We start from the raw sequence: 11,124 nt of genomic DNA, 5'->3' as shown, positions 1-11,124 counted from the left end.
AGTTTAAAATACATAAACATTTGATTTTTTGATACAGTCAGAGAGAAAACAAAAGAAATTTTTATTAGTGATGTCTTTTGATAAAAACATAAATGATGATTTTGGAAATTATTTTGGATGCGTACACTTTAACAACGAAGCGAGCGTATCCATTAACGGCCCGTTACTCCGCCATGTTAACTAGTACTACTAGGGAATGAATTGTTATCAAGCGAGAAATGAATTTTAAATATACCGCCAATTTGAATTTTTTTTTGTACAGATGGCGCAGTTTTCCATACACGCCATAATGCAATGACGGCGAACGGCTACTCATTATAAGTTTTGTAATTTTATGATATTAGCTTGGTTTTTAGAATCTCACGACATTTATGAAAATGGAATATACTATCGAAGGTACGTTTATAAATGATTAATCTAACATACTATAGGATATATTGACGTGAACGGTCTGTAGAAAGATGGTAATGTAGGTTGCATAGACGAATTTAGGGCAAGTTGTTATGATGAAACGAAGAAATAAAGTGCTTTTCGTTAATACAATTCCTAATATATCTACGTAAAAGATTCTGACCGATAAAATAAAGGTGTCCGACTATTTGGTAGGCTTTTGGCGTTTGTTATATTTGCTCGGCAATGGTATTTTGTTACAGGCATCAATCATGTCAATGAACATTGACTAGCGTAAGTTGAACGATTGAATTTTGACAATTTTCTTAATATTTCCACACAATGAAAAGAAAGCGGCCCTTTTGAGCCACTATGTGAACGATTATTTGAAAAATAATTTGTGCATATGTAAAAATCCAATTTGCTGCGAAAAAGTTTGTACACCTCTTTTAGTTTTTGTGGTAGGTAATTTTAATATTGTGATTTGTAGTAGGTAGACGTTGCTACAAAACAACAGAAACACATCAGTTATTCCCAGACAAATCTTCGTCGAAGTTATTATTTTGTGATTACATTTTATTAAATTACCATACATTGCAATATAGAGTAGGTACTTACCATAGTTGTCATGAAATAATAATTGATATACCTAGTTAATCTGCAGAAAGTTTTTCATGTCACACATATTAATATACCTATTTCCAATAACATTTTTTTAAGTATAATATAATATGAATTTGATGTTGCCCTTTTGGAATACTGTACTCACTTTTTACCAGTACAGTGACCTTTATAAGAGGGAATTTCCTTTAATAAAAATTATAGTTTCTATGTTTGGGATAGTTAGGTTTATTTTAGTTTTATAATTATTATTAGAAATACAGTACGCTCGATTATCCGATAATCCGCCGTTATTTTCACTAGTTGAAAGCACAAAATCAAGCTCTATAATTAGTCGGTATTCGATTGTCATATTCAGTAGTCCGCCGCGTACAAGTATACAACGCAGATGAGACGGGTTTATTTTGGAAACTTCTCCTTCGTAAAACGTACGTTCATCGCGAAGAAAGTAATGTACCAGGGAGGAAAGTGCCCAAGGACTGCATCACAATTATGCCGTGCTCCAATGCAACCGGGACACAAACTGAAGCTTTTGGTCATAGGGAAAGCCAGGAATCCTAAGCCATTCAAGAATATCTGCCTCACTGAACAACTGGTTGTGTAAAGCGATTTAATGTTTAATATTTAGTTAATAAACTTAGTTTAGTTTTAATTATTTAAAATTTGCATAAATTTGATTCATACGCAGTTTCTGACAGTTCGTAAGGTTATTGGGGCCATTTATTGGTCAGCGAATTGGTATTAGGCGGTATGCAGTCAATGCGCTGATGTATTTTATATTGCTATGATACAAGTGAGCCCAAACTGGACGTGTACGATTTTCATTTGTAAGGGCGTCTCCATGAACGCAGTGGAAAATTTCAAAAACCTCACTATACTTATTATTAATTATAATTAAATTTACAGTACAAATTAGTTCAGTTCATTTAGATCATTATTTATGATGTGTTTTCAACTGTACTACTTGTTTGTGTATTGCATGTGTTTATAAGAGAATCTATATTGAAGTGTACCAATTTCAATAATCATTGTAATATAAAAACATCTATGGACAGTAGAAAAACACTGGCTGAAGTTGACAATTCAATGCAGTGTGTATTAATAGTTCCCTTTCAATCTCCTAGATGTGGATATACCAAATTCCAACTATGTCACTAGGAGTTCTACACAGCGACTTCTATATACTGATTGATTGTGAAAGAAGGGATGCGTGGTAAAGGGCCATGGAAGATGTATGTCCTTAATAGATCAGGGAGATTTTTGGGATTTTTAGTTCACCAAATGGTTGAGGTAGCATGGCAGTTATAATATAAAAGGCACAGTATAATTATTATCATTGTTAATCTTAGAATATCATCAAATATTAGAAGCAATGACAAAAAAAATATAAAGAATTTTTCACAAGCCTTACCTTTATGTTGGACCGATTAAACACACACTCTTAGAATATACATTCGATACATTAATGCACAGAAAACAAATATAAATTGGTTTGAGTGAAACCGTAACTTACTCTTCTTCTACAATATATAGTTCAGGATTTTTCTAATCTGAATGAGTTTCGGAGAGGCAGAAAATTGAAGAGTCTTTTGCTTGACTTAGAGTGTAGCATCATTGAAGAGGAACGTTTTCACACAATTTTGCAAAATGACTTATTATTGAAATATTAGCTTCCATAACATAACTGTATTAGGTAGCTATTATTACATCAGTTTTTAATGTTTACAGATTGATTGAGGAAGGGTTGAGATGGCTCAATACTACCAGATTGTGGGACACCCTTCGATGACTGTTGAGGAGCTACAGAGGTTCTGTCCCAATCTTTATGATGGGTCCATACAGTACATTATCAACCCGGATGAGCAGCCGTATCCTCAACAGCAGGTATGTGGCGAGCAAACTATAATGTAATAATTATGAACTGGGGGAGGAATAGACAAAATCAAGACTAGAGGTTGTTAATTGATTATGGATTGTCTTGTAAATAAAGAGACAAAAAATAATAAAAATAATAATAAAATAAAAAATAATATGATCGAATTAAAAGAAATAATAACTATGTCCATATTCTATGAGTAATTAATTTTACATGATATGACGTAATGGTCAATATAACAGGGTTGGCGAACCTTTTTACGTGCGTGTGCCAAAATTTCCCAAATATTATTTTTCAGCTGTCTAATGTGCTGAGCAGTTTTTCTTGGAGGGAAAAAATTAACAAGAGGTTTTTTAAGAATTCTATTGAACAAGTTGAAAAATACAATTGAGTTCTTACAATAATTATTGTAACCAATAACAAACATACCCTTCAATGATAAATCATTGACATTCAATGTCAATGGCAGTGCAGCCAGCTTAAAAATATATGGGTTTACATATGGGTATGCATAAAAAAAATATTGTAAATCGTTCACGTGCCATAGGTTTCATAAAACTTTGCAAACTTCTAAAACGCCGGAAAATCACATGAAAAAAATGTTAGAAAACCTGACGATTTACAGAAACTGATTATTTAGTGTGACATAACATAATATAAATACATGTTGACACGTCCGATTTTATTTTTCATGGATGTTTATTGCGAATAAGGATTAATCAGCTTTTAAAATACAATAGAAAAAAGAAACTAATGTTAAAACCAACTACATAGTTACATCTAGGGAATCCAATCCCGAGCCAAAATTTTGACCCCGGGATTTCGGGATTGCTGTTTGACGATCCTGGGATTGGCAATTTTTTCTATAGTTAATATAAATTTTTTATATAATACAAAAAACATTGGTAAAATCGGCCAAAAATAAATCTAGTATAATTTCGTCTCTGTTCTGGCAGAACACACTAACTGGAGAATACTAGTTTTGAGTAATTTGACTTTTATTTTTCCTCATACAAAAATTTTAGCATGGAGAGGATCTAACAATTTCTTGAATTCTCGAGAATCTCATTTATGATTTTTCGACAAATGAGAATTCTCGAAATTTAATATCGTGAAATTTGATATTATTATCTGATTATTTGTCAAGAATTTTGAAGACGAGATTTTTTGATCACAACGCCAAGACAGGATCGAGAAAAGTGTAAAAAATTCAGACAGGCCAACCACCGCCAACATTCACCAACTTATGGATAACGGGTGATGATATTTATAAAAATGTTCTCCATAATAAATTTGAATGAACAATACTGTGCGACTAATTTCAGCAGGTGATGGTGTCGGGAGAGCAGGCACATGTGGCGATAGGGGTGGGGGGCGCGGTGACCGCCGCAGGGTTGGCGGAGGGAGGGTACGCTACGCAGTACGTCCTGCAGAGGGAAGTAACCCCTGCCCCGCCCCCTCCACCGCCCGCTGCTCCCCCGCCGCCACAGAGGCCTCAGCACCTCACGCACGCCACGCATGCCACCCACACTGCCCATCCCACACTCGTTACTCACCAACAACAGCAGCAGCAGCAACAACAACAACAACAACAAACGCAACAACAGCAGCAACCACAACAGGTATGGAACTATAACTACTTCTTTCAGAAGGAAATGTATGTTTGTTTTAGATAATTGAATATTTGTAGGTAATCAATACTATTTTCAGTGACGAAATACAGGTTGATCAGTTGGAATACATTTTAGACATAGTCGCGACAAGCAAAATTTCACAATCAACGAGAGATTTGAAAAACAAAACAATTTAAAATATAAAAACACTTTTTTAATAAACCAAATAAAATTAATAACCAATTAAACATCACTCATGAAATAAAAGTAACAGTAAAAGTCACATGGCAAAGAATAATCTACATAATTATTTCAGTTTGCGAAAAACCATCACTCTATGATGTATAAATTAATAATATGATGTGATGCAGGTGTACTACACGAGTGAAATTCCGGTAGAATCCCAAGTGGTTTTGCAGCAGGGGCAGCAGATAATCGATCCGACTCTCATGAACCATCCTCCTCATCAGATTCAACAACATGTGAGTTCATAAGATTCAAGTAAATGAATGATTTTTGAAAAAAATGTGTCACGCCCAAAAATCGAAGAAGCTCGTGAAGATGTTGACAATCAAACACCGAACTGATACACTCCATTTAGCTGTGGTTTTTTCTTCACTTTGCATTATTTGTAGAGCGACAAATAGGTCCGAGTAGTTTTAGTGACATTATTACAAAGTTTAATTTTAAAATTTCTGTGGTCTATACGGCGGAGCTACGGGATGCTGGTTTGACCTGGAACGATGCAAGAAGACTGGCGAGCGACAGGGATTGTTGGAGGCGCCTAGTGGTGTCCATATGTTCCAATTAAGGGATGGCTATGGCCGAAGATCTTATGACATTTCATTGTGGCCTAAAAAGCACAACCGTTTATCGAAAAAGTGTATGTTTTCAGTGTTTGGTAGTTCAACACCGTCCACAATATGTTGTGGCTGCCTTTTTTGCTCATTTAGCGTTTTCGATGTTCGGGAATAACATATCAGTACATATCGCACCCTCGCAACTAAACCACCACAAGTCCAAAGTTACGTGTTTTCAGTTAAGTACTACGTTTCGTAGTCTAACATTCATAGTACATGTAGCGAAAATTTAATTTTTCTAAGTCATCAAATGCAAGTCAAAACTTCGTTCAATATCTGAATATATTACAAAATGTGAAAAGTAAAAACTTCAAAGCTGATTTTCTCTGTTTGACGTTTTTTGGATTGTGACACTTTAATTGCGGGGGTGCGATATTATCAAAATTCTGAATGCTATGAATTAAATATATTCTAAAAATAATCTCTTCATGTGACGGAAAATATTAGTTACATAATAATATTTATTTAAGGGGGATCATTATGCCAACAGAGAACCTAGCGGAAAAATATGAAGCTTGCAATTTGAGAATTTTTTTTGATAATTTACAATTTCAACTGTATTAATTATTAAATATGTATCTGAAAATATTAAAAAAGTTTTTTTTTTTAAAATCAAAGATAAACTTACAATAGTAAAAAAAATGTGAATTTGTCACATATTAGTATCGATCGTATAATCGAGTTTAAATATTGGGACCATATCTAAATAAGATTTCATATAAATAAAAAGGATTTCAAGTTATACACATTTATATTTTTTATAAAAATCGATGTTTTTAAAATAGATATAAACAATATTAAAACTATGAATTAGTCAACAATCTAAACGGTGAAAATTTGAAAACTTAATAAACTAAATTTTAATAATAAATATAACCACAAAAATAATGTAATAATAACAAAAGCTATTTACCAAATATGTGACAAATTCACATTTTTTTTATAATTGTAAGTTCTTAAATTTAAAAAAAAAATCTTTTTAATATTTTCAGATACATATTTATTACAGTTGAAATTGTAAATTATCAAAAAAAATTCACAAATTGCAAGCTTCGTATTTTTCCGCTAGGTTCTCTGTTGGCATAATGATCACCCTTAACGGAGATGTTGATATGTTTTACTGATTCCCCGTTATCTCGTTCACCACCAAATTTTCATGTTAAAAAAATCGCTTAATCGAATTTTTATTCTGTATATCGAATTTGTAAAATAAAATTTCCATTGTAGCGAGATTTCATATATGTAATGAGAAGTCATTAAGTGGAAGAATTTATTTTTAATTGACTAATTTATTGTTTAATTTTATGTTTTCTTTTTTTTTTCAAATCACAGCATCCGCAGCTGACCGTGAATCAGCAGCCTCTGCGGCATACTTCGCACCCTCTTCTGCACTTGACACCTCCTCAGACACCCATTCTGCAGCATCAGCAAACTTTGCGCTACGTAGACCAACGCCAGAATACGCAGATCATTCAACACCATCAGCTTCAGCATCAGCAACAACAGCAGGTTCAGCAACAGCAGCAGGTTCAGCAACAGCAGGTCCAGCAACAGCAACAGGTCCAGCAACAGCAACAGGTCCAACAACAGGTGCAGCAACAGGTGCAGCAGCAACAACAGCAGCAGTTGCAACAGCAACAACTGCAACAGCAACAACTGCAGAAACAACAGCAGCAGCATCAGCAGCAGCAGCAGCAACAACAACAGCAACAACAGCAGCAACCGCAACAACAACACATTCAGCATCCGCAACACCACCAGCAACAGCAGCAACATCAGCAACAGCAAAAGCTGCAGCAACTGCAACTGCAGCAACAGCAGCAGATGCATCAGCACGTACAGCGGCAGGGGGCGCCCGTCCGACCGCCCCCCGTCCCACGGCCTCGCCTACTCAATCATCACCTGCCGCAGTCTGTCCCTCCCCCTCGTACTGCCATTGTCCGGCCGCCTCGTCCCCCTCGCGCCCCGCGTCCCAACAATCGCAACGCCGAACCGCGACCGCCGCCTGTCCCACGAGGTGCACAGCGCCTCCCCCGGCCACAGATGCGCCCCCCACCTCAGGAAGAGCTGCGAGCACCCGAGTGTTCCCCTCTGCTGAGAAATCCCGATGTCACGCCACAGATCCGGCAACCCCCTCCCCCTCCCCCCCAGCAGAATTTTAAAATTATGACCACACCTTCAACCTTCCTCATCCGGACGCCAGTCGTGGAGAAGTGTGCGCCAATGCGGCCAAGTGGACCCGCCGACCTGGACGACTTGGAGGAGAGTATCGCGGCGGCTGTGGTCCAGAAAAACCCCACAGGCAACCGGCAGGGCACAGATGCCCACTTCCAGCAGGCCTCGCCCGCCTCGCAGCACCACATGTATGCGTCGCAGCAGCAGTTTGGTCAGCACTACCCGCCTCCTCCTCCGCCCCCACACCACCCCCAGGACGCCTTCGGGGAGCAGGCCCACCGCCAGATGGGCTACGAACCGCAGCCCGGCAACATCTACAGTGAGTCAGATGACGACATGCGCCCCGCTAACCGCCAAGGGGACCCTATCCGTTTGCAGATGAGGAACCCCTCGCCTGTTCACAGGTTAATAGTTTTTCTACCCGCTTAAAAAACTTTCTTGTTATTTTGAAATCTGTCTGATTTCATTTTTGTCCATGAAACAGGGGTGCCGGCCGAGGAAGTCGAGGGGGCGCAGTCGGTCGTCAGACGTTCATGCCGAGAAAACAAGAACAATTGAACAGCTCGATACCCATTCAGGCGGTCGCTCCTGTCATCCGGCATCCGCAAGGTTTGTCCAAAATGTTATATGTGCTTATCGCTTTGGTCTTGTCCTAATTTGGCATTATCGATCAAAAACATGTTGTCTAAAATTATAAATATGTATTCAGAAGACCGAAAAAACTTAAATCTGATAGTTTTCAAGTCATCCTACAAAATGTGTAAGTTTTCCCTATATAGTTTGAGTAAATTGGTGACAATTTGTTGGTTAATAACCTCATTAAAATTAATGTACGATTTATTATAAACATAACAAATAAGTGTGAAATTCGATAGTTTTGACAGAAAATAAGTCGTAGTCGGAGCTGTATCGAGCGAGAGAAAGCGAAGCAATATGCTTGTTGTAAGTGAAATTGGGAATAGAAACCGTGACAATAATCAAATTCGTCTTGTGTAGTGCGCATTCGAAGAAATTGCATCTGTGCATGGTCACTAGTAAAATTCATTCAAGATCATTTTAAGAACTTTTGCTGTTGGAGAGAGAGCAGATAGGTAGGTACCTGTAGTTTTCCACTGATGACTCTGTATCAGTCTTATGGATTGGAGTAACCTATGCCATCTTCCATGCTCCCGGAAAGATACCTGTCTCCACTGTGAGATTAATTATAGAGTGATAGAGTGGGCCTTTGACAAAGTCAATACAGCCCAAAGATATTGAAAAAACTTTCTTCCATAGAGATGGAGCCGAAATGTATGAAATTAAAACAAGAAAAGGTCCTATGGTCCACTGATTAAATTAGCTACAAACAACTTCGCATTGCAGGTTCATTTGCATAGAATTTCACGCTACTGCTATGACATTTGTTTGCCATTTTGCACAGTGTATAAAAAGCCAAACTGTCACGATGGGTAGATAAGTAACCAATAATACTACGCTTCGGCACTATTATTTAGTTGAAAAATTTCTGTAAAACTGTTTAATTACACTTAAGTAAGTAATCACATTGAACATAAAAAATGGCAGCCATCGAGTGAGTAAGAAAATCGGAATGGCAACTGAACGATATTTGTGGACTCTTTTTATAATTCTTTTTTTTATTTTGGTCATTTTACAAAGTGCACAATGCCATCCAATTTTACTTGTACCCAATATTTCTACGCATATCTTATTTTCTTACACACAAATACAAAATCTCTGTTTCTTTGTTGGATATACAATGATGATTATGAATATTATTTTGATTGTCAAGTTTTTGGGCATTTCATATTTCGACTAGTAGTTGTGTCCATCACGTATGTATATGTGATTAGGAGAGAATGCAACATTGTTGGCAGTTTCATGATTTATGTATGTCATCAGTATGTTGGTTTCGAGTCGAATTTCCGTGTCCCTTGAAACTTACAATTAAATTAATCATTCTGTTTGTTTTTATCTTTAGCCAAAGTCATATCATATTTCCATGGCATTTGTAATGCATGCAATTTTAAAAACTTAATAAAAATGGATAGCAAATAGACTTCCTTGTTATCATAAAGATTAGTCTGAAATTAGCAAGCATTTAAGTGAACAAATAATAAATTTAGTAAACTATAATATGTGCATTGCCAGGTGTTGAAGTGTAAGAGCAATAGTGTAATAAAAATATATTGTATTCTACCATAGTAGAACAATTTAATCTTGAACATGCACAGATGCAATTTCTTATATAGCCTTATCACTATATTATGGCTACGGACATGTTATCGGCTAACTGCGAAACTACAATTCTCTCCGCACTTTCAGGTGTATTTTTACAGCCCCGACCCCCTCTAAAGTCTTGTCAACTGCATACAGTGCCATAACATCGTAGCCAAAATATAATGGTTCTACTATAGTGTGCAGGAGTTAGGCAGGACTAATGCGATTATCGTTTTTATCATCGACTGTTCATACAACAATATTGTCTCACTTTTCTCACTTGGTGCCCCTCTGACTACATTTGGTTTTTTGTCAAAACCATCGAACCTCACGCTAATATGGTGGGTATTGGTTTTTTTTTCATATTTTAGGCAGGTACTTAATATTTATGTGAAAATAAAAATATATCCTTTGCTTGTTATACTTATTATTTGTAAGACACGTTTATTGAGATACTACTTTATTTTTTGGATATTTCTGTGACTACAATTTTGGTAAGGTAACTTTCTGCGATATTGTAGAAAACCTAACTTTGTCAATATTATTATTACAAATCTGTAATCTAACGAATTTATTGGGGCCAGTTGACATTGAAATTACTGCCCACATTTTTATTTAACCCTTTCAAAGCGTGACGAATCCCATTCCTTTTGTAGAAATGTTTTATAAATTCACTTTGATCAATGTAACTTTCGAATATTCTATTTAACAGTTTACGCACCAAATAGTTTTTCAATCACTAAAAAACATTATAACATATTATATCGCGAACACGTATGGTTACAAACGTGTCAGTAAAGTGTCATCGGCGCACGTTCACTGAGAGGCGATCCGACAAATATACGCGGTAAATTTGAAGTGACCTGATAAGTGATATTTTTTTAATCCGAGACATGCTCCCGAAAAATATTTATTTAAATTAGATAGAACAAAAGTTCAGGCTAAACATTGACAGATGTCAGGAGAAGAATGATTTTTGAATAAATAAAATCAATATTCGAATTTTTGCCGCCTGGGCGAAAGCAGTGCTAGGCAAACGAAATTCGAAATGACTTTAGTCAGCTGCCGGCGGGGATGATCCGCGCGTATAGGCTGACTAAAGTCAGTTGCCGCGTAAGAAGGGTTAAAGCTGAACTATTTGACTGGTGTCAATATGATTAGTGTTCTATTACAATTATGGATCTGTTAGAATCGAACACGGCTCCTATCCAAACCGCAAATCCTAAACCAATCCTATAGCGACGAAATATTATCAGCTGATCAGCGTGACTAAATACCCTTCAGTATACATCGATATTATGTCCTGGTCGGTCGCTTGCTAACATTATTTATGATATAGAGGCCCATGTACACATAATATGCAAACAGAATT

At 36.6% G+C, this 11,124-nt stretch overlaps 1 protein-coding gene across 6 annotated transcripts in view; it reads left to right on the top strand.

The window, feature by feature from the left end:
• The first annotated feature begins 267 nt into the window (after positions 1-267).
• Positions 268-11,124, top strand: part of LOC147067799 (uncharacterized) — a 52,540-nt gene continuing 41,683 nt past the window's right edge. For 2 of the 6 annotated variants that reach the window (XM_085952193.1, XM_085952192.1), the window contains exons 1-6: positions 268-396; positions 2,740-2,895; positions 4,213-4,509; positions 4,872-4,982; positions 6,693-7,939; positions 8,020-8,144. In XM_085952193.1, coding sequence (XP_085808319.1) covers positions 2,761-2,895; positions 4,213-4,509; positions 4,872-4,982; positions 6,693-7,939; positions 8,020-8,144 — 1,915 coding nt within the window. In that variant the 5' untranslated portion in view covers positions 268-396; positions 2,740-2,760. The remainder of the gene's footprint in view (positions 397-2,739; positions 2,896-4,212; positions 4,510-4,871; positions 4,983-6,692; positions 7,940-8,019; positions 8,145-11,124) is intronic. The other 4 variants (XM_085952190.1, XM_085952188.1, XM_085952194.1 and 1 more) reach the window with 3 other exon arrangements.

The sequence above is a fragment of the Rhyacophila brunnea genome, unplaced genomic scaffold (genome assembly GCF_057557595.1).
Source record: "Rhyacophila brunnea isolate RB1 unplaced genomic scaffold, BYU_Rbru_1.0 scaffold_3, whole genome shotgun sequence".
Lineage (NCBI taxonomy): Eukaryota > Metazoa > Arthropoda > Insecta > Trichoptera > Rhyacophilidae > Rhyacophila > Rhyacophila brunnea.
The sequence above is the reverse complement of the archived record's forward strand: the minus strand, read 5'-3'. Positions and strand labels throughout refer to the sequence as shown.